The 25,965-nt window shown below is 38.8% G+C and overlaps 1 protein-coding gene across 2 annotated transcripts in view; it reads left to right on the top strand.

Moving 5' to 3' along the window:
- Positions 1 to 18,119, top strand: part of si (sucrase-isomaltase (alpha-glucosidase)) — a 53,792-nt gene extending 35,673 nt beyond the window's left edge. For both annotated transcript variants that reach the window (XM_035386272.1, XM_035386273.1), the window contains exons 30-48: positions 2,069 to 2,181; positions 3,148 to 3,273; positions 3,729 to 3,857; positions 4,539 to 4,652; positions 4,778 to 4,840; positions 4,939 to 5,055; positions 5,642 to 5,732; positions 5,851 to 5,989; positions 6,239 to 6,372; positions 6,582 to 6,616; positions 6,750 to 6,866; positions 12,264 to 12,412; positions 12,932 to 13,016; positions 13,254 to 13,310; positions 13,457 to 13,581; positions 13,977 to 14,065; positions 14,961 to 15,010; positions 15,901 to 16,071; positions 17,753 to 18,119. In XM_035386272.1, coding sequence (XP_035242163.1) covers positions 2,069 to 2,181; positions 3,148 to 3,273; positions 3,729 to 3,857; positions 4,539 to 4,652; positions 4,778 to 4,840; positions 4,939 to 5,055; positions 5,642 to 5,732; positions 5,851 to 5,989; positions 6,239 to 6,372; positions 6,582 to 6,616; positions 6,750 to 6,866; positions 12,264 to 12,412; positions 12,932 to 13,016; positions 13,254 to 13,310; positions 13,457 to 13,581; positions 13,977 to 14,065; positions 14,961 to 15,010; positions 15,901 to 16,071; positions 17,753 to 17,821 — 1,973 coding nt within the window. In that variant the 3' untranslated portion in view covers positions 17,822 to 18,119. The remainder of the gene's footprint in view (positions 1 to 2,068; positions 2,182 to 3,147; positions 3,274 to 3,728; positions 3,858 to 4,538; positions 4,653 to 4,777; positions 4,841 to 4,938; positions 5,056 to 5,641; positions 5,733 to 5,850; positions 5,990 to 6,238; positions 6,373 to 6,581; positions 6,617 to 6,749; positions 6,867 to 12,263; positions 12,413 to 12,931; positions 13,017 to 13,253; positions 13,311 to 13,456; positions 13,582 to 13,976; positions 14,066 to 14,960; positions 15,011 to 15,900; positions 16,072 to 17,752) is intronic.
- The last annotated feature ends 7,846 nt before the right edge of the window (positions 18,120 to 25,965 follow it).

Raw genomic sequence — 25,965 nt, 5'->3', positions numbered from 1 at the left:
TGTAGTGGGTGAAAATGCACATGCAACAGCACTACCAGAGTAAGAGTGTACTGTCTGCATCATGCATATTTAAGTTGCATTAACTACATTTAGTGCATTTCAGCAGCAAAATTACTTTCATGGAAACGACACTCAAGGCCTGTTGGATTCACATTATGAAATTACCACCCACAGTATGCAGGAGTCTTTTAAGAAAACCTGAAATCAGGTGGTGATGAGGATCTTTCATTCAAGGCTGTCACTCTGCTGAGTCATACAAAACTACAATTGCTGGATGACAAATGTGGTATTGAGCCTGTCCCGTCATTTGTTTTCTGCTATAATTTAGAAGGCGATTTCATTTCGGAGACAAATATTTAAACTCCAATAACCAATAAACAGTTACTTTAATAAAAAATCTATTGAAAATGCTCAAGTTCTATGAAATGAGATGATACATTGTTCCAAGAAATATTTATTGGTCTGTAAACTGGTCATTCAGATGATCTCATCCTTGACTCAGTGGATCCTCCTTTCAATCATTATTACCATTATTTGTTCAGCAAAGTGAAATTAATCCCTTGCAATTTCCAATTAATGTAAGTGAATGAGCGCTTGGCCAACTTAAAAAAAAGGTGGAAGTAAAACCATACTTTTATTTCATTTGTACATTCAAAGACAGCTTTACAGCAATACCCCTTTTTCTGAGCAAAAAAAAAAAAAAAAAAAAACTTGAAATGAAATTTGGTGTGACTCTCCAAAAAATATCTTTTGAAGGTTGAACTGATGGTCAAAATGCATGACATTATTGATCTTGTGAACTATTCTTGCTAGCTATATGCCTGTGGTTGCTTGGTAACTTGATTTGCATTAACACTAGTCAATTAGCTGTTAATATGACAGATAGTGTTTGTGTTTGTGGCTTTTGGGAAATAAGCAGACGGAACTCAGTGTTTGATATGGTTATTTATTACTTAATGTGTAATGATTCCGTTTCATTCTTCTCAGTTGAACAGGTAACGCATGATAAGAAAACATTTTGGAGATAAAATAATATATAAAATGTCTTTTGAAATATTTTTTTGTCTGTCCTGACAAACTTGGATATTTCAATGTTTCAACTGTTTCTACAGAAGCTGGTTATACATGCCTACAGACAATCTGCAGGCTATGTATAGGAACAAAATAAGTTACTGTAACATTAATGCACACTTTTCTGGAATCATTTATTTGTATGGAATATCAAGCCGTTTGAATTAACTACAAGTGAATATTGGTGAGGGGAGGAAGTCAGCTCATCCAGCGCTAATGTGTAGCACCGAAAAGTATAATAGTGGCAGCCATTTTATACCAGCATGCTCACCGCACATCAGCTAATGTGGATGCAGAGGGAATTATTGAGCCAATCAAACCATTTTCTGTGTCTCAAACCACACGTCTACACCCACACTCACATCAAAGACACCAAATCCCTTTATGATACATCCATCACATTCCTGATCCCTGGATTAATCATTTGGACTCAGAATGTCTGTGATGATTATTTATTCAGAACACACACGTGCACACATGTACATAAAGGCCAACTTGCACACACACTCACACACACACATGCACACTTACACATACACACTCCCAGAGATGAAACAAAAATTAATTCAAAAAGAGATCCTGAAATCATAGCAGGGGCATATCTTCTTCCTTTTTAACTGGAAAAAAAATTATGTAACATCAACATGCAGTATATATATGTGCCTATTCTTTACCAAATAGCGTATAGGGGGATAGACCCCCTTTTCACATTGTTTGAACTACTTAATTGCCTTTGTTTATGCTTTGCCCCAGATATACAATAAATGTTTTCAATGACAAATAACAGCAGGCTCTAAGTGTGTCAAGAAAGTGGTGCTTGTAATCTTACGTGTGCATGTACAGACACGTACACATGCAGTAGGTGCACACACATTGCTGTAAGAGCATTCTTTACCACACGCACACACGCATGTACATGCACACACTTACGCACACACACAAATACAGAGAGGAGGTTTTACTGATCATTGTTTGCCTCCTTACTGTTCCCCTGCAGATGTGACCCTGCAGCCAGCCCCAGCATTGACCTATCGGACCCTTGGTGGTATCTTGGACTTCTACATGGTGATGGGGCCCACCCCTGAGCTGGTGGTACAGCAGTATACTGCCGTGAGTCCTCCGACGTCCGTCTCACTCAGGTCCCACACTCAAAACACTGACCCCTGGCCTATGAGATGAGCAGAAGGCTCAATGTGTGCATATACATGTCTCTGTGTGTGTTTGTGTGTGCGCATGTACCACAGGATGAAGGCCTTCTAATGCCTATCACACTCACACAGACATGCACACACACACCTGGACATTCCGCAGTTTGAGTGACGTGAGGGAAATTTCCTGAGGCAAATTTATTACCTTCACATTGCCCATTGTAACTGCAACACGCCAGCTCTATCATTATCCTACTTATACAATGGCTAAACTATAAACTTTGACGAGCAATAACTAGACTAGCTAGCCTACTCTTTACAGTCATTCATGGACTGTAGCAAGTACAGCTGACACTGTAGCAAGTATGGTATTGTAACAGTTGGCTAGCTAGCTTTTACATATTTCCATTTGATTCATCAACTAAATCATTTTTATATAATTTAGAAGGGTGATAAAAGTTTTTTAGCCAGACATATATGGAAAAATAATGCACACATCCCAGCCAATCAGAATTGAGTATTGAACCAAGTCATCGCTTATTGGTTTTCTGGGTGTGCAACATTGGTAAGTTAACAATAAAATATTTTGTATGATATCTGACAATGTGACTGTGTTTATTGGCACCATATGCAATTAACACTTTATGATGACAAATTATTATTTTTTATGATAAAAACGTTGGTATTGATTTGCTTTGTTATGCGCTCATGCATTTTCTATACAACCAGTGGTGCCCCCTGGGCCAGATGCCTTCTAAAAAATAGATTCTTCCCCATGCCAGTAATTGATTTGGAATTGAGCAAATTATGGGATCACTCGAGCAGTGAAACAATTAAAATCACCATCCCTAGTATGTTTTTTCATGAAACTAGTAAAAAGAGGAGTTTATTGGATTATTTGGTTTGCTTGTCTGTTTCTGTCTAACAGCTCATTGGCCGTCCAGTTATGCCAGCATACTGGGCACTCGGGTTCCAGCTCTGTCGCTACGGATACGAAAATGACACGGAAATTTCACAACTTTACGAAGATATGAGGAAAGCTGAAATTCCCTATGTAAGCTCCTGACTATAACAGGTTTACGTCATTCAATCCCTATCATCGCCATGAAAACGCATTTAACAACATGTATCATTCAGGCACAGAGGTTTCTGATAAAAATCCTTTGCAGTGATAGTGTTCCTCAATAACTTGACTCTGGCCCTGACACTGTCTGACCTGTCTGCTGTTTTCATGGTGAGAGAGCCACATTTCAGTGGTGGCTCATTAAAATGCCACCCTTCCAGGGTTCTCCTTCTAGCCACTCAATGTGAAAAATTCACATTCCCAAGCAGCATAAATAGGACTTGAAGTATTTTCAAATCAAACTCAGGAACCCTCTTGTGTAGAGTCTGACTGACTGGTGCGTTTGAATAATAAGTGATGGCGATGCACTAAGCAGATCGTTCAGCTGGTGGATACTCTGTTTACATAAACAGATAATTGAACCCTGTGACCTTTCACTCATACAGGACGTCCAATATGCGGACATTGACTACATGGAGAGGCAGCTGGATTTTGTCCTGGATAAAAATTTCAAGGGATTACCTGCACTGGTGGACCAAATGAGAAACGAGGGCATGAAATTCATTTTCATTCTGGTACATTTCCTTTGGTCACCACAAACCGGAGCTCATGCATTCAAGTTTATGAAAACTGTCCAATATTTTGCCATATTAATCATTGTTCCTTTCCATTTTTAAAGCGATTTACAGTTAAATGTAAAAATATCGGTACAGTGTAATAATAATAATAATAGATTATGTATTATTGATAATAATAATAATAATAATAATAATAATAATTATTATTATTATTATTATTATTATTATTATTATTATTGTTATTATTATATTAATACATTTTTAACAGTGATTTATGAAAATATTGCAGAAAGAGTGACCAGTGTAATGGGTGCATCAATGAAATGAAGTGTGCAAGTGACAGTCCGTGATAAATGATGTAACACCAGGAACAATGTGCAAGTAAAAATGGCCCAGAACAAGGCTGGGATGAAGGGAAATCAAATGAGCTATTAATTCTCATGCTTAGACATAATTGTCTGTGTTCTTTCATTCTACACTCCCTTCCTACTTTACATTTGATATGAGCAAGTTTTATATTTCAATGGTAATATAGAAGTGATGTACTTTATGAATATCCTTACCAACACACAAATGAGCAATAATTTTCAGAGTCACTGTCCACATATCATCCACATATAGATGAAAACAGGGCTATAGCTCCTCACATTTGAGCTCTTCCTTCCTTGTCTGTTTTAGGACCCCGCAATCTCGGGCAACGAGACGGCATACCCCGCTTTTGAGCGAGGAGTCCAGGATGACGTTTTCATCAAATGGCCGGCTGAGATAAGCAACGATATTGTCTGGGGGAAGGTACTGAGAGGCATGCTTCAGGCATTCATGCCTTTTTGAAATTAACATAAAAGCTATTTTAAAAATAACAATAAAACTAATGCAGACGTGTTTGATGCTACAGCCCATCTCTCACTGCATTTTAGGTCTGGCCTGACTATCCCAATGTCACTGTGAATAATTCTTTAGACTGGGACACTCAAGTGGAGGTATGCCTACACTGACTGGATCTTACCATCCTCCAATTCTTGGAGACTTGCCTTTTTCTCAAGTTCTTTTTTTCACTTCCTTACCTCTGTTTTCCCAGCTCTACAGAGCTTATGCTGCCTTCCCAGACTTCTTCCGCAGCAGGACAGCAACATGGTGGCACAGAGAGATTGAGGAATTCTACAACAAAACAATGAAGTTTGATGGTCTATGGATCGTGAGTGTTGTTTAAACAAACAGTGATAATGTGACTTCAGTTTCTTCCAATCATCTCCTTAGTTTTTATGAGATACAAAAAAATATTAATGGTTCAGGAAATTTATGCCATTTATACTTTAAGGTAGTGACAATAATTTAACTTCGATGTAATCCATAAATTGGTATTATATATTAAATTGCGCATAATGAGTGACCTACTATTGTAGTTTTATTTGATTGTTGTTTTAATGCACAATAGCAGTCTCATCTATGATCAAACCACAGATCCTACAGGGTCCCAATGTAGGAGGATCCAAGCTGTGCCCTCTCACTGATTGCATTCTATAGACTTCCACTACATTATGCATGTGAAGCAGACAGCATTAACTAGCGCTAAAACATTACTTGTCTATTTAACTGTTTACATGGCATGTAACTTCAAAGGAATGACCTACGTGGTCTTTCCAGAATGGGAACCCCAGTAAACCTGCTTACTTTTGTCTGCTGCATATATGCATACTGTATATATGGTTAGCAGCTGTACTGAGAAGACATTTGTAAATTTACAATGTTGATTTTATTGATTTTATTTTTTTGGTCTGAAGGACATGAATGAGCCAGCGAGTTTTGTCCATGGTACCATCAGGGGACAATGTTTGGGAAACCCCATCTATGACTTCCCGTCTTACATGCCCCGTAAGACCACAGCCGTTGTTAAAGGAACTGTACATTTTATGTATTTATTTATTTATTTATTTATTTTTGTGATTTTTTTCAAAAATATATTCCCTTTGCTTCATTTTTCATATACCAGCTCTGGAATCCAAGCACATGGGACTTAGTCACAAGACACTGTGCATGAACAGTCAGCAGTTCCTTCCTGACGGCACTCCGGTCAAGCACTACGATGTCCACAACCTGTACGGCTGGTCGCACACAAAGCCCACTTATGAGTGAGTACAGGGCTCAGGGGGATATGGCTGATCTGTGGACATAAAACTAGTTGTATTTGTCATTGACAACGCATTACTTCTTAACCAATTTCTTTAGAAGGAAGCTTGCTGGAAGGGAATCTACGGAACAAGTGCCTGTGAAGAATCGTCTTTATTTCTCCCTCCGGTTCCACTCTCCCTTCTTTCGAATTACTTCCGTCCACCAAGTTATTAATCCTGGTGTGTTTTTTTTTTTTTTTCATGACCCAGTGCCTTGTTGAAAGTCACCGGGGAGAGAGGGATCGTGGTGACCCGATCAACATACCCCTCGAGTGGGAAGTGGGCAGGTCACTGGCTTGGAGACAACAATGCCAGCTGGGACCAGCTGGCCAAGTCCATTATTGGTATGGGAACATTATTTTTCCATCATTAAACCAATTGTAAACCGTGTGTCTGTAAACTGTAAACTATGTGTCTTCGTCTCTCTGCATGTGGGTGGCTTGGTGAAGCTAGCAATGTCTTCGTTTAAATATTTCTCAAATGCAAGTCATATTAAGTCTTCTTGCAAAATCACTGATGTTAACTAAAGTCATTTTCTTTTTCCATTTCTTAGGAATGATGGAGTTCAGTTTGTTTGGCATCTCCTATGTAAGTCAGAGTTTCTTATTTCTATGTTCTTTCAGAATAGATAGTGGTATTTGGATGAATATAGATAATACAGATATTTCCCCCACAGAATGTCATTGATATGGTTCCATTCTTTGTGCATTCACAATTACAGACTGGTGCTGATATCTGTGGCTTCTTCAATGAACCTACTTATGACATGTGTCTTCGCTGGATGCAGTTGGGAGCATTCTACCCTTATTCCCGAAATCACAACGGACTAGGGAACCAAGTAAGTGTGGAATCAAATTTGTTGTTTTAATGAAGGGGCGGGCAGCTTGGAGAAGTTCAAGCTCGAATCCCAATGGGATAAGAACTGGTTCCTAAGCTTATATTTGCGATCTGAAGCCAGCATATTTGGTTCATTTGTACTCATGTCTAGGAAAGGAATGTGGCCAGCATAAAAACATACAAACCTCATTACAGACTATGGTCATTACTGTACCACAGAACCATCCTAAATGTTGCCCAGATGCATATGGGTGACCTAAAATACTGATGCATAATACAAATTAATGAACTAATTGCTTATGCCACATGTGCTAAAGTTGTGCATTGAGGAAATGTTCATTTAGACAGGAGAGGGGCTTCTCAGTGCCCTTTGGGGATTTTAGTTGTAACATTAATTTGGTTTGAACATTAATTGCTGAGTAAACTCGTCCATTCAGGGGTCATTGTGGATAAATTGACTGCTTCAGGGATTTTATGAGACTTTTATAAGGTTTTTTTTTTTTTTTTTTAAGTAAGGATTTTATGAGGACTTTACTGTAATATCAATTCATATTTATTTTGGGCACTATTTATAACTGGAACAAATCCTGCACAGAGTGAGACATGATATCACTTATTCACATACAATAGAAGACTATAATTTTCAGTTAATAACGTTATTAACTGAAAACTTTCTAAAATTATAGGTTTATATTTTGACTACAGACCTTCAGAATAGAACAGGTGGGAAATACTGTTAACATTAGTTTCATGAAAAGATTTTAGTTACTAGTTTATATAAAGAAAGTTATTTGGACCTCTTAACCCTTTAGGGATAATTGGCATACTTGTGATAGCTTATTTGGAAGAGTTGCAGTTTTTTTTAGACGTTGATGAATTGTTAAAGTACATCCCTTCCACACTTGTGGCTGAGAATGGAAAGATTTAGCAAAACAACACTGTTTTATGCATGCATGTAAACACAATGTATGGCAGCCTGTTTGCAAGTGGTGCTAAAGAAGATTCACCGATTGAACATCCATACTTATAAATTCCAAATGTATGCATTCACTGTTCTGCATCATAAAGGATATACTCTGAATGTAAAAGTAATCAGTGTAAACAGCCTTGGAGTGAGGCATTGGATATACCTGCTGAGGGGAGGCGGGCCATAATGTATATGCTCGAGAGCGGAGGTGGGGTTTACTTTCTTTAATTGAGCTATGCAGGCAGATCCTTTTTCCCTCAGTCAGGAACTCTAACAATGCGATGCCCATTTCAATTGAAATGGGTGAACCATGCTAAGCTGAGTGTTTTACTTGCAGTTTACAAGATTGGTGCCTTCAATAAAACCAGTGTGACTCAGACAACCCTTCTGGGTTTTGGCTGGACACACAAGCTACAAGGTCAAAGTACCACTGTAGTTTTGAGAATTGTGGACCAGTCATTAGTGATGTTATCTTACTATGCAGTAGCCTGTTGGTTTTCAGGTATTCGCTGTGGCACTCCATTAGAATCTGACCTTTTAGGAGTGTTGGAACACATCTAAAAATCCAATAAGTCTCCTGCAAGAATCGATGTGGCATTGCTAAATTTCCTTGTTGAAATACGACATGACTTCATTGCTGATGGGAAGCGACCGCAAAATTGAATTTTCAAGGTGAATCCACCCCCCGACCCCCCTTCCCCTCCCCATTCGCTTCTAGTCATATCATAAAGGCCTGCGAATGGATGTGTATACAATGGGTAAAATAAACAAACACAAGTAAGGATGGAGAACTGAATCAGCATTGCCCACAGGGTGGGGTGGTTCTGAGGTTACTTACAAGCATTGATTGATTACCAGTCTCTGATCGGGCTGACTGCCAGACTAAATACTGTGTTATAGACTGAATTAGGAAAAGGAAAAAGAGGAAACAACAAAAATACAAGTCCTTACAAGCACAAAGCTAGTAAAGCAGACTGTGTTTCAGCTGGGTCATTAACGTAGTGCCTCTGTGTACACTTGGACACCTCGCTAATACTCCGTGGTTTGCCCTCGTTTATGTCCTGGTCTAATTGTCCTTCTGACAGCTGATCGGTCATTAGCTTTAATATGGAAATTTGAGGAGTGCTTTTTTAGATTTATTTATTTTAGAAGGGCTGGAAAAAGAAAATGTAAAAAGAAAAAATAAATACATTTTAAAAACTGAGCAAAAGTCATGCATAGCACAGAAAAAGAAAAAGAGAGAGAGAGAGCTGAGTGATGTTTTGTGTTCTTCAGCTCTCTTACATCTCAGAAATAAAACAAGAACCGTAATAGGAAGGCATTCATAGCTGTTGAGCAGTCATGACATGAGGATAATGGAGACAGAGCAATACATTTGTAATAATTTAGCATTCAGCTTTCTCCAGAGAACTATGTTAAAGGGACAGTTCACTTCCTGGTATTTTTTATATTGGCCTACTTCAGTTTTAGTGTATGTATTCAGTTGTCCCAAACTGGACCGTTTGTGTGCAGTCAAGTATATTTCAGATACTTACAGAAGTTTCCAATGACCTGTGGGCTTTTTTAATGCCTGTTATAGGGGCATGTATAAGTTTGTGGGTTAAAAAAAAAAAAAAAAGTGATGTTATGTTTCCAGAGGCTGCACATATGAAGACATTCTTTTTATTTGTTTACAATTATAAATGTAAATATTATACAGCCTGTGGAAACAATTTATATTTATTTATTTATCATCATGATAAAATCAATCATGTGAACATTAATCAACTGGAACTGTTATGTAGTAAGTACTGTTTCCTTTTGATTTTATTATTATTTTTTGACTAATAATGGTGATATGTTGGTATGCTTGTCTGTCTTTTAACAGTGACATTCTATGCACACTTTCTTTCACTGTTACCAGCCCAGGGACAACAGATGAAATTTAGCTTGGCAGCTAATTCTGGGAGAGCCAGGTGGCTGCCCACTGTCCTTATCAAATAAACAAATAAATAAATATTTGTCTTTATATGGACCTGGTGCTTATATCCTTGAGCACCAGGGTTTCAGGTTGCATATTCCAAAATACTATTCAGGTAATATACACACAGTTGTTTCTCTAATTGTGAATAAATGCTATAACATAAACGTGTCCATATTTACAGCCTCTGGAAACATAATGTCGCTGTAATAATGTGCTTCAGAATTAGTATTTTCCTGCTTAAAACCACAAACTTGGAAATAGCCCTATACCAGCCAATATATGAAACCCGCAATTTATGAGAAACTAAGTTTCTAAGGTATCTAAAATACCCTTCATCGCACACAAAAACTGAATGTGCTGAATCAAAAACACACACTAAAACCAAAACAATATATATTAATAAAGTTTAGAAGCAATAAAACACATTTCAAAATGAACTGAGAGCTGAAAATGGTTTGAAGAAGTCTGACCTTAGGAAGGCCAGGGAGCGTATTGAGAAGTGCCTTCATATAATGGTGCTGATCTTTTAGAAATGGCTTATTTTCTCCACACAATAAAAGCATTCCTGTGTTAAGTGAAATGGCTACCTGCCGCTTTTCAAACACTTCCTCCTTTGCTCTCATCCTGTATTGATTGGAGACTGCTGTTAATTTTGGTAGCATATTGATATATGGAGGTAAACCGAGGCTTTCAAAGGTCTCTTTGACTCCACTGTGCTCACAGATCTCACTCTGCTCAGGGTGGAGAGCTCTCCTCTTTCATTTGTTCTTTTATTTTTTTTATGGTTTGATAAAGATATAAACTGAGAAAAGCACACCGTTGACTTTGGTACAATTGCATACTTTTTATTGCTGCTTAATGATGAATTGAGACAATGAAGCTGGCGTTGGTTTTCAGGCAAAAAAAATTAATAAAAATAAAAACTAACTTTTTTGTAAACAAAAAAATGTCAGTTCACACCTTTTTTTCAGCCTTCGTCGGATATGTGAAAAAAGGAGGTGTGAAAAGCCGGGGTAATTGAGATCAGTAAACAAAGTTTGGGTGTAACGGTGGATGAACACAAAGCTCCTGGACCTGCTTTGAGCTGAGGTGATTATCAGACACCTGCTCCTTCATTACCTGGCTAATAACAATGAGATGGTGAAGGGCAAACAAATGGAATGTGACTCAAAGAACAGGAAAGGCCATCTAATTACCCTTCAGCGTCACTTCATTTTCACTCATGCTTTTGCCTGGGAGTGAGTAATAGAAGGCATCTGCTAATGATAATAATAATAATAGTAATAATAAACAATGTCCTAAGCAACGCAGTTAGCAGGAGCAGAGGTAGAGTTGAGAAATATGTGGCTGATCTATAAGTACTTAACACAGTTTGAAGAGAATTTTATTACATATCGAATCAAATTTTAAAACCAATGTAAATGTTCATCCTTGGGGATTCCATTTTAAAATATGCCCATTGAATTATATTTCCTTGGCTACTTCTGCCTGGTGTCACACTGACTCCCAAGGTGGTTTGTTAGTTGCATGTAGAGACACGTGTTTTATCTCCCAGTATGTGGATACAGAAAGCTAAAAATTGACCGCATTTGTTTTCTCCGGGGGATTTATGTGGCTGAATTACGTGGAAGTAGCACTCCTGAGGAAATCTGGGTATGCATTAGAAAGGTCTTGACCACAGCTCTGCTTTAAAAATCCATTTCCCAAGGTTCTCGAGTTCAGAGTCTATCCTGAGTTACTCTATGTATAAAAAGGAACAAGGCTGAAATAACATCTCCATATGAAAAATCTCCAGGGTGAATCATTCTTTAAAAAAAAGGTATGACCCCATTTTCTGCAATTATAGTTAGTTTTTCCTAGATATCACATTTTTTTTTTTTTTCGTTACAAAGGAATGATTCATATGGCTTTTTAATGTGAATAACCAATACATTAAAATAAAAAGATGTCTTGATTGCAAAGTATTTACCCCTTTATGTTTAAAATGCATAACACATTAGAAACTTGCTTTTATGTGGCATCACAATAGTGGTCTGTGGTAGCATTTTACAAACAGCTGGTCTGTCTATGAATTAAACAGGGAATCAGTGTGTGCCGTTTGTTCTGTTCTCTTGATTGAGATTTATTTCGCTGTTCATGTTGCCATCCACCAATCAGGGCATCTGTGCAGTGGAGAGCTCCAGGCATTCTGCATTATTGCGGTTTAACTTATTCAGGAGCTGGGCCTCTGTAGAGGATGGAGGCCGAGGCATTTAATGACAGAGCCCAAACATCTAAGAAGGCAGTCCAGCTTGTATTTCCCATCTCGGTTTTCAAGTTGGGTCTTATGTTGGACTTTCCTATCCGTCTGCAGACTTCTTTGATGATGTAAAAATGACAGAGGAGATACTACAGAAGACGTCAAACAGCTGAATGAAACAGGCACCGTGCCCATACGTCATGTGTGCGTATGCTTGTCTGTGTGACAGAGACAAGACCCTGTGGCCTGGGACGCAGAATTTGCGGCTGCTTCGAGGGACGTCTTGAACATCCGCTACACGCTGCTGCCCTACCTCTACACCCTCATGTTCCAAGCCCACAGCGAGGGCAGCACTGTGGTCAGGCCTCTGCTACACGAGTGAGTGAGGGAGCCGGCGCTCTGCTGGAGACACTGGAGTAATCACACACTGACACTGCGCTGTCCTCAGATTAATCACTCGCACTGTTCACTCCTCACATTTAGTGCATGGTGAAATGATAGCTTTCTGCTTTAACCAGCCTTACGAAGAGCTTCTTCTTATTCTTCGTTTAATTAACTCTTTTCATATTCCTTCCATAAAAGACTTAGCCCTGTGGTTTATTTTCTGCTGGCTTTGTCCTTTATACATGAGCTTTTGTTTTTACAGATTGGGTGACTCTTCTCTCTTCCTCTTTTCCCTCATTTCCTCTCCTGGTATTTTTTCACCCAGCTATTTTTGTTCCAGTGTTCTGCCTTACCTTCTGCACCTCTCACATTGCATTTTCCATCCTTCTTCCTCCGTCTCTTCTTCCTTTCGGTCTCCTCCTTCACACTGCTCTGCTGATCTTTTCCATTGCTGCCCTGGTTGTTTGGTTCTTTGCGTTCACTGACACCACAGGGCTCTCTCCTCTTGCTCAGGTTCGTGGATGACCGTATCACATGGAGCATTTACGAGCAGTTCCTCTGGGGTCCTGCCCTGCTCATAAGTCCGGCTTTATATCCGGTGAGAACGCACGCACTCATGTGTACATTAATAAATGATACCTCCATGCTCATGTCTACAGTACTCATGCTGAATGTAAACTGCACATTGTATCACAATTGCCCGTGTGTTTCATCATAGAAGATGTATTGGGAGGTGCATTTGAAATCCCTCAGGTCGTGATTGACATCATAGCCTTTGAATGTGGAAGGGCTGGAAAGGTTTCTTGTAATCTTTCTCCTTGAATTTCATTCTCAGAATATCACAGTGGTGAAGGGTTACATGCCAGATGCCCGCTGGTATAACTATCATACAGTAAGTCTATACACATTAACGGCATCCTATAGTAAAGAATTATCGCTCTCTACATTTACTTTATATTTTATTTCTAAAATTTCTTGAGCTGTTGCGGAATTTGCCTGCAGAGTACAACAATGTCAAACCATCTTTGTTTCCCTCAGGCGAAAGACATAGGACAGAGGCGCACGTGGGTGAACATGGACACTCCCCTGAATCAGATCAACCTCCATGTGCGAGGAGGGCACATCCTTCCCTGGCAGAAACCAGAGAACAACACGCAATACAGGTCACTCCAACCGCACAAGTTTTAGCGGTAGCATTTCCCCTTTCATTAAAAACAATGTGTCACGAGGCACAGAGGAAACCCAACAGCACATATGTGCAGTTAACTCATCCTGAATTGTGGGCTTGTGGTGGTAGTGAGGAGCAGGTGGTCAATACACTGTGATTCATGCCGTGTATCATTTTTAAGCACTATTTTTTTATTGCATATATCCTGGAGCATGAAGTATTGGCTGCACTTCAAGTAATGCGCAATCCCCAATGTGAATATTAATAGCGGACTCTCTCTGTTTTAGTGTGGGTTTGCAAACGAAAGACCCTTGTATCGTTTTCACAAAAAACTGTAATGAACCCCAGTGGGTTTTCTGCTCACACTTGTTCTGTGCTTAAACTTTCCAGTCGGAACAACCCCCTAGGCCTGATCGTTGCCCTGAGTGATGCTGGAGATGCACAAGGCTCTTTCTTCTGGGACGATGGGAAAAGCATTGGTATGTGTCCAGCATAGTCTGGATGATCATTTGTTTAAGTCAAATTGATATGAGTTTTTACACATAATATGACCCAATTATTTGTCTTTTACAATTATTTACTCAAATAAGCATGACTGTGTTGTTGCATTGTTGCCCTTTGAAGTTTCTGTAATTTCAGTAAAACTACAACATTTGCTCTTTAGGAAAGCCCCTGTACATTTCACCCTTTTCAAAACATGCAGTGTCACTGCATTGGTTGTGAAATGTACAATGAGAATTTTTTATGCTTGAAACCTGTTAATCAGTTTGAAATGGGCTTGAGCTGAAAGGACACTGAATTAGCACATTCAGCTAAAATTAATTAGATATTGTCAAAATAATAACTATATCAGCGATGCTGCCTCTCTCAGATTGTATACATGCGTTAAGAGCTGGGCGATTTACCACAACAAGAATTATCGAATGCAATAACAGTTTTATTGCCAGAATATTGTGTATTACCTGTCTTTTCATCTTTTTTCTTTTTACTTATACCTGAAGCCGTAGTAAACAACCAAACTAAAGAGGCTTCCAGTTAAAAAAAAACCCGTAACCACTGTTATCGGTTGGTTGTTGACAAGACAGCCAATCAACAGCAAGGTCGTATAGCTTGTGATGTGCTTTTGTGAATCACATGGACGCTGCAAGGCCTTGCTGCTGTTTGGCTGTCTTATGGTCACCCAATAGATAACAGTGGTGACGTCTTTCCCGGAAGTATTTCACGTGACCCCTGAAGCGTGCATATTTAATAACGCATCAGGTATAATTTAAGAGAAAAAGACAAAAAGAAAAGCGATACACCCCATGGTGGTGACGACCCATACTGCCATCCTATCTCCCTCTTTGTCTCACTCTCTGCATTTCTTTTTTTCAGACACGTATGGAAACAAACAATATCTCCTGGTCTCTTTCAATGCCAGCCAGGTACGTTCTGTAAAAATGGCCACTGTAAATTTAAATGGTTTTGTATGGTAGTGCAGAAGTCACCGTGATATTGTGAAAACTTTCCCAGACTTTTATCAGAATACCAACAAATTAGTATTGTCGTATTAAATCTAGCTAATCCCGCTCTTTGTATGCTTCTGTTGCAAGTGTCACAATTAAATTGTCACATTTATTGGATGTTATTGTGAGTTGGCATATTATGATGAGAGCAGAGCAAGCTGAGTAGGAAAGGAATTTCAGCCCGCGCCTGTTAAATGCTAGCTATCCTTTGTGTTATTCTCCTGACGACAGTGGGAAAGCACGTGATGTTAGCTGGGAGATGCGTTGTAGTCTATATCTGTGTCCGACTATCTCTGTTGATGTAGTATCTAGCAGATAAAATTATGTTAGTCAGGCTAGTTTCTCTAACAAGCAGCCAGCTAGACATGTGTTCACCAGTATGCAAGCCTAGTAACATTAATTCCCTAGACTATGTCCCTGAATATTATAATTTGTCATTCCTCCTTACCTGAAGCTCAAGACCTCGTCAGTCTGTTGTACACCCACTTTCTCTCTTGAGCATGTAATGATCGCTGTACAAGGAAGGCTGGCTGCTGTTTTGAGACTTTTGTTGACATATTATTTACACACCTCTCTCGCAGACTGTCTTTCAGTGGCAACCAGGGTGTCAACTATTGGGGGTGAGAGGGGGCGGATGCTCAGTTGGCTCAATCTGAGTGACAAACCAGGCTGAATAAAAATAACTTTCTCCCTCTTCGTCCCAAAAGCATTTTTTACTGTCCCCTGGACGTCGAGACGCCGGGACACCGTTAGTCTCGAGCACTGTGCTGGAGTCAGTAAGGCTGTATGCGGCCTCTCTTCTGTTTCAGAGCTCCCTGGTGAACAACGTGTCGCACGACGGACTTGCCCCTGCTGACAGACTGGTGCTGGGAGAAGTGAAAGTCTGGGGGGCTCGGACGCAAGTGAAAACAGTGACGGTGCAGATTAGATCAGAGCCACCTATCCCTGTTACCACCTTCACTCATAACCCCACCACACAGGTGAGCCTACAATACCTCTGACACCTTACCTTATTATAAGGCATAGGGCCAGATTTAATATTAGTATTGTGCCTGCTTTTTGAGTGAAAATGTAGTTGCTGCAAGGTTAAAATATCTATGCCAGATTTGTTAAATAGTCACAATAGGTCAAAATCGCTGTTAGGATGTGATTTGTGAGGATTACACAACTTTTCTTTTGATACATTGCTAAATCTGTTCATGCATTCATATCCCTAGGGTGAACACACAAAAAGATGGTGGAGATTTTGTAAATTAGGCCAATTACGTGTTGTCTAATTTATCAAAGCTTACTTCTCTGACTCTCTGCCTTACATGTGGATTTTAATAACTCCTGAAAGCAGCTGGCAATTTGCTGAGCGTAGATAAAAACAATAAGACAGGAGAGGGACATTTGTTCAAGAATCACTCTCTTTCAGTTACCTGAACATCAGACTGAAGTGATACAGCCAGACTGCAAAGCCAAACAATAATCACATAGTAGATGATATAAAAGAGGAACTTTTTCCTTAAAAAAAAAAAAAGTTCCTGCCCAGCTATGTTGAACGTTATAGCCTATCATTTTCAAACTGCAAAGCACACAAACCAACTGGTTGGGTACTGTAGGCTTGGACCCTCGCAACTACAGATCCATAGTCAGCTGTCCATAGCGAGAGACCCCTTAATATTAAGGATTCTGTACTACCATACTGAACCGCTAATATTAAGCATCTCTGGCTTGTAATGAAAGCATCCACACTATGGGGTAGTGGAAGGTACCATTCAGGAGCTGGAGCTCTTCAATTGGCCATATCCCAGCACAATTTACTGGTTGTAATGTTATTTTCAGGCAAGAAATATTACACAAGCACTCAAACATTTGAAATGTGTTCAAGCTTTTTTGCTTCTGAACCACAGTTCCGTAATCTGATCTGAAGCCATTTTCTGTGAAGAACTAAGCTTCCAGAAGAAGGTTATCACCCCTTCCGGTTTGCCTACCTGGAAATGTTTCATAGGCCTATGTAGCAATGATTCCATTTTCTTAGTGAATCTTTAGCATGGGCATGTCCTATAGTATCTTTCTTATTCTATATAGGTACACTGTAGTTTAAAGACAGTGGGAAATCACATGGAATAAATCTCACAGTTGAGTATTTTGCTTTGACTTTGACCTCGATCCTACTATTCAGCTTGATGGACAAGCATTTGACCTTCAACAGCCAGTAAACATCAGCTTTGTGTGGAAAAAGAGATGGTCATATATTTTTGTTTACATAATAATATTTATTTATTTATTTGTGGATGGGGGGAAAAGTTTTGTATAACTTGTGCTCCAACATAATTCTATATATTAACGCCCCCTAGTATATTTCTACTGCACCAAAACTTGAAATAGGCACTCTGGCCCGCATTGATCTTGAACTTTTGTTTGCAAGCTATAAGTTACATTATGATTTAAGGTGGCATTTGGAATAGACTCTAAATACCTTTGTTGCAGAGCTGTGACATTGTACTGGTGGGAATGTACTGTAATCTCAGTCCATCATAAGGGTCCTTTCTTTCTGACAAAGAAGAAAAAAAACTTCCAAATCTGTTAGGATATATGGTATATTTACTGGCATTAGTTCAAACTCTGAATCTGTGATTTAATCATGCTATTGGACTGATTTCTGTTTTCTTTCAGGAGCTGGTTGTGGATTTATCAACATTATCTGTCTCTGTGGAGCAGCCCTTCAAACTAAATTTCACATAACACCATAACCAAACTGCTTAATCATTCCACATGTGGATAATGCAAGAATAACCAATTGTAAATAATAATAATAAAATAACAATAATGAAACTGAAATTGAAATGAAAATGCATTTATGGAATCCTTGAAAAACATTCAGAATTAAAATGTGCAATGTTTTAATGTAAAATAATTTAATATAAATGATTGTATAAATGTAAAAATATAGCACCCAATATAAAAATAAATTCAAGTTTTGTTGTCTAACAGCTTGTAACTTTCATGAACTTGAATTAAATTTTTATTTCTATTACAAAAATGTCTCATTGTTTCATTGGGCTGGTGAGGTTTCGATTGGCTAATTAAATGTCTCAACTTGTGTTGGCAAGCTTTATAGACAAAACTGCATGGGCTGTGGCAATGAACAAAACAAGGATGAAAAACTGCAAGGCTATCAAATAGAAAACTGGAACAAGAACCCATGAAAAGCCACACAATCAGGGGATGCAATTACCTGCATCTGTCTATTTGTCAAAAGGGTGAGGTTTACGCACCATTGAACATAGATATAATGATACAATAATCAATTATTCATACTGCAGTAAAGATAATGGTATCAATTTAGCAATGGGGAATTTAATTGATTTCTGCTCTAATTGGCAATCATCATTTAGTTTTTTTTTTGGATGGAGGATGGGAGAGAGGTACTGTAAGTGTAGCACAGTGAGGTGCTAATGATCATGGAAATGCAGCAGAAGAGATGATTCAAAGAACACCAGAACAGGTTCAATAGTAGAATAACACTTATTATAATGCATCTTAATATATAAAATGTATTAAATTACTGCAGCTGCACATCTCAGGACATGGAAGCACTTTATATTGTGCAATGATGCCAATGGACCATTGTTAAGCTCTCTTAGTTGTAGGCTAGCCGCTAGCTTAGCTTGTAAGCATGGCCGCACAGTTTGCTTGGGGAGCTTGAAAAACTGATACTCATTATTCAAAGAGTTTGGGTGAGGTAATGTGATTTCTTCACATTTATAAAACCAGAATGGGAGAAAAAAAAAAAAAAAAAAAAAGTGTAGGCTGTTGGTAAAACAAAACCAAACCTCATTCACAAATGAAACACTCAAATTATGAGGCACACCTGTTTGCTCCAAGGTAACGTTAGCTGCACCTAATCTCGCCACACTTTTAATACTAGAAAGGCCACTTTAAAATGTTCCATCCCCTGCGGCATCAGGCTTGTCCAGCATTTCAGCATCAATTTCTCCATCCACGGCAACTTAATTTCATAATGATTATAAAACCATGTGTTGCAAAACTATTTTTTTGAAATAAAGAACACTACTGAATAAATTCCAACATTATTTCTAAAATGGAGAAAGAGAGAGCACACACACCAACACAAAATCAAGTAAACGTCTTCACCCTTCCCCCTCCCAGGTTCCGGGCGAAAACAAACTAAAACAAATTAAAATATCTAAGACAAAAGAAAGTAAAAACAAGCAACCGCTTTCCAGCCTGCCACTCGTAGCTGGCCAACTTTGCAGCTGACCACTTTCTTTCTTTGTCGTGTAGTGTGCAGAAAAACGAAATTCAAAACTTGTTTTCTCAGCATGTGCTCCCTGGCTCAGCCCTGAACTGTGGAGAGGAACACACTTTTAAGCACCTGGGCTGATTAGTTAATTCAGCCCAGGTGCGCATGCTCTCTCCACCAGCCGGCACAGCCATGACCAATCTACTTCTCCACTGGGCTGCCAAAGATATTTATTCATTTGACTGCTTTTTTATTGATAGTATTATCTATTTAATTGTTTATTTTTATTTCTATTATCAATATATTTTATTGCTTATTTATTTAATTATCAATTAATTTCTTTCATTGTTTTTTTTTAATTTATTGATTTATCAATGTAATCAATTTAATTTAGTCACATTTGGTCTTCCATAGCTAATTACTGAGATGACAGACAACCAATGCCTACAGTGCAAATACAAATACAAAAAAACAAAAAAAACAATTGCAAGTAGCCATATGATTGTTGTTTACACTGTGATCATTTTGTTTCTTTAGTGAGGAGAGTCATGCAGTGGCTTAAGAAAGAGCCCTACTCAGTCATGCAAGCTTATTCTTGAACTGGTTTAGTGAAAAACTTTTCAGAAATAAATCACCTACTGTCCCTTTTAGGTGAATTTCTACAGTAGGATACACCTTTGTTTGGCTTTTCACAAATCTTTGCTCAACATTTAGCCTGCATTTAAAAATAAAAAGTTTGCAATTTAGATGACACATTACAAAATTGTAATAAAAAAATAATTGATTATAACAATATACTCTATAGGCTATTTTATTAAATGTCTACTGAAATTGGATAATCTGCAGTTGTGGGCAAATGCTTTACCATTTTGTGATGTATGGAAAAACTGAGCATCCACAAATAAAATAAAAAGCAGATTTAGTTATCAGTAATGCACTGTATGCTTATGCTCTCACAGATTCTTTTACACTCCCTGTTACCGCCAATAATGAAATATCATGGCATTCTCACTTTTTTGTCATTTCTATTTTTCTTTTTTCCCACTTGTTTTTCCCTCTTTTCTCCCACATAGTAACATCACACCATAAATTTAGCCTTTTAACACTGCGTGTTGCGGGGGCGTGTGAGATTGACAGCGTTGATAGCGTGCTAAACTATCTTCTTAGCCCCTGTCCTCCCCTCCCTCCCCTTCTATCTTTCTCCCAGCCTATCTGTAATCTTTGAGTTAATGCAGTGACTTCTTTTGTTATCAGTCCTCGTGTACAATCTTCTGCATGTATAGTTAAGGTAATACAGTGGGGATGTTCACCCTAAAGCCTGTATTATTTACCTGTCGCTCTATTTTTACTGCCTCTCTGAGGAAGGGGTTCAATCCAAGGGAGTGTCAAGGGACTCATCTGCTGTCCAAATAAAGTAATTAATGTTGATTATCCCAGACTTCCATCACTGACATATAGAAGGCATAGACTTTTATGTTTATTTCATTTTGTCTGAGAAAAAAAATTGAGATTGGCATTGGCATCTAATTGGCATTGCTTCCTATTCTACATTATTCATCTTGGCAGACAACTGATTTTTGACTCCAGAAAACAATGGCAGTTTGTTTTCTGTGTAAACCTTGTGAACACAAGGACAAAAGAGGAAAAACACAGTGCCACTTTCAGTGTGCAGATAGCTGATATTGGATGACAGCCTTTTATCTGTTTCTGCATAGCAGTACAGTATAACCGAGTCATCAAGGGGATTGCCAACATACAGTATGTAACATAATGTAATCTTTCAAATATTCCTCTGATAAGTTCAGTTTTGGGGTTTGAGAGTGGGATGGGAGGGGGATGCATTACATATTCCTGGGAAGACAATTTTCAGATCTATTGGGAGTGGGGGGGAGACCATTAAGAAAGTTAAACTGTCCAAGAAAATGTCATGTTGCTTTCAATTCTTTGATAACTGTGTCAGTTCCTTTTTGCAGAAACAAGATAGGAACATACCCTTGAGCCTCCGGGGTAATACAGCAGTAAAGTAACAGTTTGCTTTGCTTAACATATCACATTCACACATCTTGCACAGCATGCTAAATATTGTTTTACTCTGACAAGCTAATACACATATCTGTGAAGTTAAGGCCATGCATTATTCATGTTGTGACATCTAGAGTATAATAGAATCTGCAGTTTGTCTTAAACTAATGCCTGCGTTCAACAAGGAACCTCAACACCATCTTGAATAGAAACATATACTTAGCAAACAACCAAAATGCACACTTACTGTAAGACATGTTTCCATACCCTTGAAAGAGTAATAAATACTAATTCAAGTTTTGAGTTCTATAGCCAAGTATCCTGTCTCTATTTGATACATCACATTAGTCCTATAGTGAAGACAATCTAAAATCTAAATAAGTCATACCACTGCATTTTGTGCAAAAAATAAATAAATAAAAATAGTAATTTGGTGCCACCCACAGGTAAAAAGTTTCAATGCCCCTCTTCTTGATTGATGGGTAAGTATTTTGTATTCATACGAAGTGGCCAAAATGAGGCTGAAGCTCACTTCCTTGTCTTGTTGAAAGATGTTGCTCACTAGCACCAGTGTGGTTGGCTCCAGGATAGGTGTTTCAGCCACCTGTTTCAATGTAAGTGAATGGTAACAATACAGTCAAAGGATGTTGTCGCAATAGGTGTTTTTTCTTTGTCTAATGTCTCACCGCGTGCCGATTTATTAAGTTATTGTGTTTGCTCATTTCAAATTGCCTACAGTCGAGCTGTGACAGCCTGGACAGTTAATTTCCCTCTAGATTTGTTAGAAGTTCTTTTTAGTCTTTCCTTGTACCGACCCACTTTCATTTTCTGTATCATTATTTAGCTCTATAGTTGGCATTTTAGCAGTTATTTTAGTAGTTAGTAGTAACAGTATTTTTCAGTTCATTCATTGTTAAGATTTATGTAGTTAGACTTGTTTGTATAATTGCACATAGCTTTTCCAATTGTAATGTTAGTCTTTCCTAATTGCAGTATTTTCCTATTGTAAGTTTCATTTGCAGCAAATGGGCTAAGTCTATTTTAGCTGAGTTCACTTGTCCGTGGCTGTCAGAGCTCCACAAAGTTACTCACAAAATTGTGTCGTTAAGAATAAGATTGCTTCTGCAATTGAATTTTCAAAGTGAAAATGTTTGATTTTTTGATCATAATTTAGTTGGTGTGGTTGCTTACCGGCGGAGTAAATAAGATAAAAGATTTTGACAGAATGACAGAGTTGGATCATTCGACTACTCGGTAACTGCATAAGGACAACACTCAATTCGATACCTTGGATAACTTTGCTGATCTTTAGGAAACAACGATTCAAAGTCATTTGCGGACAAAATAAAATCGTACATACAGCTATCTTGATCTACGGTTGCCCATTATTCAAAACAGTGACAAACATAGGATTGTCTTTCTTTCCTTATTTCCTTCTTTGACATGCTAAGGACTGTTTTGCCCCTGGCTGGCTCTGACTATGTGCCTGTGTCGCGTGTGTTACTGACTGTTCTGTCACTGCTCCTTCCTTCCCCCTCCCGTCTGTGCTCTTACTGTTTACCCCAGTTTGCATCTTTTAAAACTGAAGTAGGTGGAGACAGGCCAAAAGCTGTTAATGCTGTACCATTTACTGTGATGAGACTCGGATTGATAATTTTAAAAATATAATAGCATCAGGTAATATTTGCACTTTTGGCTTCACTTGTTACGGTAGAGCAAAGCGTGCATTGAGGAATGATAACAATATTTTCTGAAGAGCGAGTGGTAATTTGACATTTGAAATCCAGCGTGTTCCATGACTGCTTTATTCTCCCATAAAGACATATTTCAATGTACAATACTTGCCAGGCACTCTCATTCAGGACCCTAGGATGGATGTCTCTTTGTTAACACAGGGTCCTTTTATGCAGCTGGATATTTACTGAAGCCATTCAGTTTTATCTTGCTCGACATCCCAGCAGCCCTCCTGGGAATCAAACGCACAACCAGCAAGCCCAGTTAAACATCATCACTCTGCCAAGTGGTCAGTTCTGTGTTGTGTGCAGAATAAGTACAAGTCACTGTGGATGAGAAGATATGCTAATCACATAAAGAGACTAATGATGCTTTGGGCAGGGTGAAGAGGGCATAAGGATGTGGGTAATTGATAACGGTTCGGGAATGAGAATGCAGCACTTGACCTCTTCAACCACACAGTCAGGACCACATCATGAGAAAGCCTTTTATGTTTCGCAAATCATAACACTCAGGGAAACTGAAACGAGCGATGTGGAATGGATTAAAGTAATTACATTTGGTAGGACTATGTTCAAACATATTAAATAAAGCCTTCAAAATGTAAAACATTTGTGATGTGGCATGCTTGTGAGTAACCTGTTCCTCTTTCCCCTGAGTAACAACTAAGCTATATCATGGGGGAAAATTTTTTTTAGCATACAAATGTTGTTCCATCATTATAAGACACACAAAACCAATGAGAAAATGTATAAGCACTGTGCTGCTAAACTTAATAGTATAGCTTCACACTAGAGAGAAAGGCTGTGTAAGATGGAGTTTGATGTGGTGCTCCTATCTAAATGACCAGAATACCCTTGACCCATGGCCCTCAGCTTCATTCTGTCATCTCACTGGCCTCGGGTACGAGTCCATAATCTTTTGTCTGTAGGGGACAGAGCTTGCTTTGAGCAACAGCTGTTGTTTTCCTGCGACTGTAACCTCTGTATGCCTTACGGTGAATGAGCAGTCAGGATCAGAGGCTTAAGGTTTGTTTGTCTCTGTTGTCCAAGCATACATCGTCAATATTCATTCTCACCATCACAAGACCGCCACTCTCTAAAAAAAAACTAAAATTTGGTTCAAAAAAACGTTTACCTTGAGTCATGTGACTTATTCCTGGCTATAATGCATTAGAAGACAATTGGAACAAAGCCCTGTGGATGGGCTGTGTCAATCCACTCTGCATAGTTTAACATAATACACAAGTCCAGATTACTGAACACCGTGGTCAGCAGAAGAGAGGAGAAAAACTGTGACCTGCTTATCTCTGTCATTCAGTAGGGTGCACTTCTATATATAGCCATCAAAGGCCGAGAGGGAGTCTTTTTTATGTCCTTTGATTGGATTTAAAACCCTCTTTATTATGACAATGTTTAGTCCTGTGGAATACGCTAACACTTTTCAAAGAAGCCATGATAATCCACTTTCTTAGGTGGAAACCAGGAGGATTTAAAAGAATAAAATGGGACCCTTCCAAAAATGAATGCATACATATTTATTTCATTTCAACCAATTGCTTATTTTTCACACACAGAGTTAAGATGTGTCCATTGACAGCAACTTCTTGTGAGTCTATGGGACTAGTAATACTGAACATTCTTAACACAATGTCAATGTATCAGTTCTCTCAAAAGAAAATCTCACTCCAGATATTGCTAAGGGGTGACTCAAGGAAAACATTTTTAGGGAGAAAAAGTAGGGAAAAATGCCAGCATGTTTATTTTAACGCTATTCAATGAACTCATTAATCATGCCGACATTCTGCTGTATTCAAAATATCAAGCACGTATTAATTCAATGACTCATTATTCACTATTACGCATTGCAAAGTACCAGGTAAGTATTTGCTACTATTTACAGTATTTCAGTATCAGGAAAGTATGAAAAATATATTAATATCCCCTTTAGGTTCTCTGTTTTTCAGTTAATAAAAAGAATGTATTTAATTCCCTGTTCACTGTACCACAGATAAGTGAATTAAACGACATACACGGTGGTTTAGAATGCTGCAGAAAGGAGTTGCAGCAGTGTGAACTACCCGTCTCAGATTATCCCATGTGAACGCTCGCTGTTGCAGGCGAAACAACTTGTCTAATTGCAGGTGGTGAGTTTTAGAGCGTTTCAAAGTCGGCACTTGCAGCACATTTTGTTGCGAATCTTTGATCTCAACCGGGGTTTAGGTGATGGCTCTGGTTACAGAAAGGGAAAGTGGAAGTGGCCATATCTGTCCTTCACTGACCAGTTGGTCCTGAAAAGGTGGCAGTGAGCAGTCCTTTGTTTATTTACAGTGAATCGGGCAAAAAAACGCTCAGCTGTTATTATGATCTTAGATAGCAGCCATTGGATCTGTGTATTCTTCGTGAACAGCCTGCAGTGTGCGACAGCGAGGGATCGCCGCATGTTTCGGTGTTCTTTAAGCGTCTGCCCACGGGTGATCGGCTCCAGTGAAATATGCGCTGGCCACGATCCTGCTGCCCAAAATAGCAGGAGGATTAACGGGCGTCTGTTGTCCTGTCATTGGGGGGGGGCACTGAGGAGCGTAGCAACCAGCCAAAATAACACCCCTGCTGTCGAAGACTTCCAAGCAATTTCACCACATCACATCCTACCGCATCCATACAATCTTCGTTTCAGTTATATGCCAATTACAGTGGACAAATAAAACAAGGGCGCACAAAAGTGAGGGTTTGTTTGTTGGAGGCCTATTTTCTCACCCAACGCCGTAGTGCTCGACTGCCTCTGTTGCAGAACTGCCTCTGCTGAAGTGTCGTTAATGTTGTGTAATGAGATGCTGTGTGGATACATGTCAGTCTGAAAGAAGGGG

Source organism: Anguilla anguilla, chromosome 12 (genome assembly GCF_013347855.1).
Source record: "Anguilla anguilla isolate fAngAng1 chromosome 12, fAngAng1.pri, whole genome shotgun sequence".
Classification (NCBI taxonomy): Eukaryota; Metazoa; Chordata; class Actinopteri; order Anguilliformes; family Anguillidae; genus Anguilla; species Anguilla anguilla.
Note: the sequence above shows the minus strand (reverse complement) of the source record. Positions and strands in the feature narration are given on the sequence as shown.